The 7,500-nt window shown below is 38.9% G+C and overlaps 1 protein-coding gene across 2 annotated transcripts in view; it reads right to left on the bottom strand.

The window, feature by feature from the left end:
• The window catches only part of LOC123516895 (FAST kinase domain-containing protein 1, mitochondrial-like), an 18,188-nt gene that overhangs the window by 317 nt on the left and 10,371 nt on the right, over window positions 1-7,500 (bottom strand). The window contains exons 6-9 of one of the 2 annotated variants that reach the window (XM_045276637.1): window positions 7,485-7,500; window positions 6,024-6,137; window positions 1,640-1,763; window positions 1-181 (exon numbers count right to left, since the gene is read on the bottom strand). The exon at window positions 1-181 is cut by the window's left edge and continues 317 nt beyond it; the exon at window positions 7,485-7,500 is cut by the window's right edge and continues 108 nt beyond it. In XM_045276637.1, the coding sequence (XP_045132572.1) occupies window positions 1-181; window positions 1,640-1,763; window positions 6,024-6,137; window positions 7,485-7,500 (435 nt within the window). Of the gene's footprint in view, window positions 182-1,639; window positions 1,764-6,023; window positions 6,138-6,997; window positions 7,123-7,484 lie in introns of those variants that run through there. The other variant, XR_006678331.1, reaches the window with a different exon arrangement.

The following is a 7,500-nucleotide window of genomic DNA, read 5'->3' as shown; positions in this document are numbered from 1 at the left end:
CTTGAGGTATTGCATTTTATCTTCCTGTGTTGCATGGGCCATGGAGTACCAGATGAAGTGAGGCACCTCCACCACTGTGTAGCCCATCAGCTCCAGGTGGCGGCACTCCACCTGGTGTCGGCCCAGCAGCTGGCGACTGTTAATGCAATAGTGATTCTCCCTCCGCAGCATTACAGCCACCCTGATGAAGCACACTGTAGTTAGGCTGTTATCATATCTTGTACTTTTAGAGAATGAATGTTAAGTAACTTGTCATCAACACAACAGAAGACAAGATCCGTGGAGGGGAACAAATTCACAAGTAATAATTGTGATATTTGGCCTGTGCTTTAGCATAGAGGGCACCAGTGATATATCAGTAACATCAAGTATAGTCATTCCTTCTATATTACTCACTTGCATATTGTGCTTTTCCACAAAACATTAATCAAAATCAAAATTTCCATCCAAATTGCACTTGTCCTCCTGAATGCCCAAGGGCTTAGCCAACACACACACACATACACACACACACACACATGCCTGGTAGCTCAGTGGTTAGATCGCTGGCTTCACAAGCCAGAGGACCGGGGTTCGATTCCCCGGCCAGGTGGAGATATTTGGGTGTGTCTCCTTTCACGTGTAGCCCCTGTTCACCTAGCAGTGAGTAGTGCAGGATGTAAATCGAGGAGTTGTGACCTTGTTGTCCCGGTGTGTGGTGTGTGCCTGGTCTCAGGCCTATCCGAAGATTGGAAATAATGAGCCCTGAGCTCGTTCCTTAGGGTAACGTCTGGCTGTCTCGTCAGAGACTGCAGCAGATCAAACAGATCAAACAGTGAAACACACACACACACAATATATGTGTGGTACTACAAGTTGCATATTGCATGTTGTTTGAATTGGTGAGTATTTAGTATGAATGCATTTATTTGAGGATGAGATAAGACTATATGCTGGGTCAGTGCATACATGAGGCATGTTTAGGTAAATAGACACACACAAACACACACAAACAAACACACATGTACTGTATACATAAATATGCCTCATGTATGCACTGACCCAGCATATAGTCCTTAAATAAATGCATTCATACTAAATACTCACCAATTCAAACAACATACAATATGCGACATGTAGTACCACACATAAATTATTTTTTCTGGTAAAAAAAAAACACTACATATCAAAGACAGAACACTGCATGCGTGAAACCAAGGATTGGATTAATAATCAACTTTAAAAAATTGGAGTTGTGAAACTCAAGAAGTGGAAAAAGGATACAGATTCCAGAAACAGCAACAGAGGGAATTACGCCAAATATAATGTTCACAAATTTTGAGTTCTTTGACAGGATGTGGAGAGAGAGAGAGAGAGAGAGAGAGAGAGAGAGAGAGAGAGAGAGAGAGAGAGAGAGAGAGAGAGAGAGAGAGAGAGAGAGAGAGAGAGAGAGAGAGAGAGAGAGAGAGAGAGAGAGAGAGAGTCATAAAAATGATTATAATATTAGCTAATAATAATAATGATAATGGTGATAATAATAGCTAATAATAATAACATATATTAATCATGATGATGATGATAATAATAATAATAATAATAATAATAATAATAATAATAATAATATTTCATATAATCTGAGAATTAAAAATATCACACTAACCTTCTATGTCCATGTTTGTTTTCTACAGCAACCTTCTTCTGACTCTTGGAATTTCTTGGAATAGAGGGAGCATATTCCTTTACTGGCACTGGATTATTGCTCTCATCCAACACAAACTCAAAATCTAAAAGAATAAATAAATACTAATAATAAACAAATAAATAAAACAAAGTAAATTTTTAAATATGGCAACACAATGCCAATGGACCTTTCATCACACTGAAGCAACTCTAATGAAATGTATATTTTCTGCCACTATCAATATCCCTGTTGGTGAAATGTGGAGTGAGTAACAATAGGAGACAAGAAAATTCATGACTACTCCAAGAGAAAGTAGTGAAGATTACAATTCAATAGATAATCATAACAAGACTAACCAAGGGCAACAAGTTTTACAACTATGTACACAGCTAACACTTATTCCATATTCAGTGAACGTGTAGCCTACTTAAACTACCTATTTTCATGTGCCACCTTGTTTAGCCGTCACAATGTGGTTTACACAATTTCTAACTTCTCAAAATATACGCATGCACATTTACATAGACATATCTACACACACACACACACACACACTATAATATGATAAATGCAACTCTCTCTCTCTCTCTCTCTCTCTCTCTCTCAGCACTCATGCCCTGTGGACTGGAAAACATCGTTTGTCACACCCATCCCTAAAACTCTCAGTCCACAGTCACTCAATGACCTCAGACTAGTCATTATCACACCCAGCCCTAGCCTCACTTGTGAAGATTTTGTGTTCAATTGGACGTACAACAAAATTAGTAACTCTTTAGACATCCAACTGTTTACCAACACTGGAGCCACCTCTACTTTTCACTACCTAATCAGTTTCTTTGAATTCATTCACAGTCACTTGGATAAACGAAACACCTCTCTAGGTGTTGCTTTTGTGGACTTAAGAAAAGCTTTTGACCTTGTAAATCACACTGTTGTCATCAATAAGGCCAATAATCTGGGTCTCCCTCCCTAAATGATAGCGTGACTTGCCGGCTTCCTTACAGGGAGGCAACAGGCCGTCTGCTATCAGGGTTCCATCTCCTTTTTCCAACAGCTGACATGCAGAATCCCCCAGGGCACCAAGATGGGTCCAATGTGTTTCATGTCGAAGATGCTCTCACCAACATCCCTCATTAATGGAAGTACGTGGACGACTGTACCGTGGCTGTGCCAATCGACAATAGATACCCAGACTACTCAGCACTACAAGCAATGCTGGAGCAACTACAGACATGGACCGAGAACAAGAGCAGGATGACAATCAACCACAGCAAGACTATGGTGATGCACATCTGTGCCCCCTCCCCAGCTCTTGGTGGGCCCTCATCACCTCTAAGTGGTCCAGTTCACCAAGACTCTTGGTGTCATGGTGGATGACCAGCTAACCAGGAAGGGCAGCATGTCACCACCACAATCAGGTCAGCGGCCTATAGGCTGTACATGCTGTGCAGGCACAAGTTCCTGGAGATGCTGGCAAACGAGTAGAGGGGAGTATATCTAATCTTCATCCTCCCCAAACTCATGTATGCCTCCCCAGCAGGATCCTTCTCTCTTAGCTCCACTCAACACCAGCAGCTGGATAGTGTGCAAAAGAGGGCGTGCAGGGTCATCCTCAGCCTACACCAACTATGACGATGCCCTGACCACCCTGAGTCTGCCCAAGATGTCTGCCAGACACCGAGAGGTCCTGGAGAAACTAGAGAGGAGGCCTTCTGTGTTACCCACACCTACACTATCTGACATACCTCACCTAGCCCAGTCCATGCCACAAGACACCACGACAAGATCATGTCCTTGAGGACACCACACATGGACCAATACCACCACAATGCGATCCCCACCAAGGTGCGTGTGATAAACCATTAGTCTAGTGTACTATTCTTAAGCTTCCCCCATGTATACTTTCAGTATGTATGTACTGCAATCTGAATAAACCGAATATCATTATCATTATTATTACTATTACTATTATTATTATTACTATTATTATTATTACTATTATTATTACTATTATCACTATACACACACACACATAATTTGGATGTCAGAAAAGCAATGGGGCTGGATGGTGTATCAGGCTGGGTGCTAAAAGAATGTAAAGTTCCACTAGAATGGAAGAGAGCCAACGTAATACCAATATTTAAAGGAGGAAAGGCAACTGAGCCATTAAATTACAGACTGGTGTCACACAAGCATTATGAGGAAATTGTGTGAAATAATTATCAAAGAAAAAATGGGTTAAACATCTAAAAGAAGAACAAGTCATATCGAACAGACAATTTGAGTTCAGGACAGGACAGTCATGTGTGTCGAACTTATTAAGTTTCTACTCAAGAGTAATGGATGGGTGGACAGATTATACCTGGACATAAAAAGGCTTTTTGATAAAGTCCCTCATGGAAGACTACTTTGGTAACTAGAGAACATAGAAGGACTGCGAGGAACTTTGTTAGAATGGACAAGGGATTATTTGAAGGACAGGGAGATGAGAACTATGATCAGAGATACATACTCATCTTGAGGTAAAGTAACAAGCAGAGTGCCACAAGGGTCAGTGTTAGCCCCCATTATGTTTCAGATTTATCTAAACAACATTCACAATGGGGTAAACAGTTACATTAATTCATTTGCTGATTATGCAAATCTGCTAAGAGTTATCAAATCCCAGGAGGACTGTTTGCTGTTACAGGAAGATATAAACAAAATCAATGAGTGGAGTAAGAAGTGGAAATTTGAGTTCAATACCACGAAATGTCACGAAATGGAATTAGGAAAGAGCAAATGAAGACCAGTATGGAACTATGTGATGGGAGAGGAACAAATAATGAAAACTAAAGAGGAAAAAGATCTGGGAGTGATTATACAGGAAAATTTTAACCCCAAAAAACACATAAGCAAGATATTTGGATTATCATATAAAATGTTGACTAATATAAGAGTGGCATTTCAATTCATGGACAAAGATATGATGAAAAAATCATCACAAGCATATGTCCAAAGCAGGAATACGCGGCTCTGGTGTGGTCTCCGAGCTCTAAAAAAAGATAGAAGATTAGAACAGATACAGAAGATTGCTAAAAAGATGGTGCCAGAACTATGAAGAACAGCTGAAGGAAATGGGACTACTAACCTTACAAGAGAGAAGAGAACAAGGAGACCTAATAACAATGTACAAGATAGTCAATGGCATTGAAAAGATAGACAAGGAAGACCTGATGCTGGTGGCAGAAGAAGATTGAAGGACAAGAGGTCATGTAAAGAAGGTCAGGATGAGGCAGTGTGTGAAGGATATTGGAAAATACAGTTTTCCACACAGAATGGTGGAGAAGTGGAATGCATTGAATAACAAAGTTGTTACAGCACATAATATGCATAACTTTAAGGAAAAATTGGATAAGTGGAGACATGAAGACAGGACACTATGGGCCAAACTTGACCGCTTGAACCCTGTATGATACAACTAGATACACAACTAGGTAAATACACACACACACACACACACACACACACACACACACACACACACACACACACACACACACACACACACACACACACATAAATTATAAATTGATTAACGGAATGGATGAAGTGGATAATGAGAAACTGATCCTGAGAGAAGAATAAGACTTTAGAAGCACAAGATCGCATAGTAAGAAACTAAGGAAGGGACGATGTCTGAGAGATATTAAAAAATTTAGTTTCCCGCAAAGATGTGTTGAGACTTGGAACAGTTTGAGTGAGGAAGTGGTATCAGCAAAGAGTGTACATAGTTTTAAAGAAAAATTGGATAAGTGTAGATATGGAGACGGGACCACACGAGCATATAGCCCAGGCCCTGTAAAACTACAACTAGGTAAATACAACTAGGTAAATACACACACACACACAAAGATATGATGGTTAGCTGTTCAATTCTGACAAGTGGCAAGATGACAACTTTTCAGCTTATAATACATGCCTTATCACTATTATGTAAACACAAGTTATAGCATAAAAGGAAATAAGCTACATAACAGTTTCTGGCTGACACTAAAAACAATTGATGATTCAACTTTGTAGGTGGTTTAGAAAATAGAGAGAGAGAGAGAGAGAGAGAGAGAGAGAGAGAGAGAGAGAGAGAGAGAGAGAGAGAGAGAGAGAGAGAGAGAGAGAGAGAGAGAGAGAGAGAGAGAGAGAGAGAGAGAGAGAGAGAGAGAGAGAGAGAGAGAGAGAGAGAGAGAGCACAATACCACATTTCATTTAACACTTTCCTCAGTCACAATTCAAACTTGAATTCAACTATCATGTTTGTAATAGGAAAGAAAAATGTAATTAGTTTGCCTGAAAAAGAGTGTTGTTTCACTGAACACATGACTCTTACCCAAAAGGTAATAATATGGAGTGTGAACATTAGCACGCACTACTTCTGGTCCTCCAACTAGTTGGGCTAGGGCTTGGTGAACCTCACTGTGGAATACAGAAGTTGGCACAGCAACTGAAAAAAGTAAATAAATAAATAAAATAATAATAATAATAAAATACTTTACAAAAAAGAAAAAAATCTAACAAACAATTAGAAATAAAATAAATAACAGTATATGCACAATTAAATTTTATATTGTTACCTAACTACTGTCATGCACTTAGCACACAAGCTAAGACACTTTACTTTAGCCTGACACCCTTGTAAGTAGATGAATGTTCTCAACTTACAATATGAATCAAATATTGACTACAGAATAAATAAATCAAGGTCTATTAAGTAATATAAGAGGAATAAAGCAGCTGTACTGTCAAGCCCAAATGTGGAGAGTGGGATATACTTCCAGTCAGTGAAAACTTTTCATCTTTCCAATGGAAGCTAATATGCACTTGAATATAGTTGGGAAGAATGCAACTTTTACGAGCCCACAACAAAGGGAAAATACTTTCTCCACTCATTTCAGTGACCTATAAGGATACAGAAGTCATGATTGGATTGGATGGAACAGAACCAACAATAATACCTCACTAACTTAAGACATCATGGTTAGGAAATATGATCTGGTCTGAGTTCCCTCAGTGAATCTCATTAACTTATGCAGATCTTTTTTACCATGACAAGGTAGCATTGCACTGAAAAGATAGTGTATAATACATACACCCTGTAAAATAAATCAATTTTAGGTATTCCATTGCAAAGTCTATGAAAATTCAAACAGTTCAGTTATTTCTAAAAATACAAGTATTTCTCGTTTTCTTCATCTTCTTTGAGAGAATTCACTGAGATGCGACATTAAAAATAATATAATTAGTTAAAAGTGTGCGATCCGTTCACTAAGATGCGATTTGCCCCATCCACACTTTAAACTGTACCAGAAGTGTAGTTCTGCTGCCTGCAGACAGGCAGCCACTCCAGCTCCCAGTTCAATGTTTACAGCCCTCTCGTGTGTTTACAGTCCCAGCCAGCACAGATGAAGATGGCGAATGACTGTGAGGGACTGTGAGAAGTAAGGGAGCATCGTGTAAAGTGTTAATGGTTGTTTTATTTACACTCTACACCTTAGTGTTATGTACAGGTTTAGAATGACACATTTTTAGAACATGTTCACTTTGTTAGTCATATAAATGTGTTTCTCATAAAAAAAAAAAAAAAAAAAAAAAAAAAAAAGGAAGTGTTTTGGCCCAGAACCCCATCCCCCCTATTATCCATTTGTTTCTTATGGGGATTTTTTTTTTTGTGCAATTTCAGTTTGTGTGATGTCTGTAGGAACCCATATATTGCAAAAAACGAGAAATACCTGTATAAATGAATAAATAAATAAACAAAACAAATAAAATTAGTTGAGTAACAAACAATCACCTGTTTCCAGAAAATC

Source organism: Portunus trituberculatus, chromosome 41 (genome assembly GCF_017591435.1).
Source record: "Portunus trituberculatus isolate SZX2019 chromosome 41, ASM1759143v1, whole genome shotgun sequence".
NCBI lineage: Eukaryota > Metazoa > Arthropoda > Malacostraca > Decapoda > Portunidae > Portunus > Portunus trituberculatus.
Note: the sequence above shows the minus strand (reverse complement) of the source record. Positions and strands in the feature narration are given on the sequence as shown.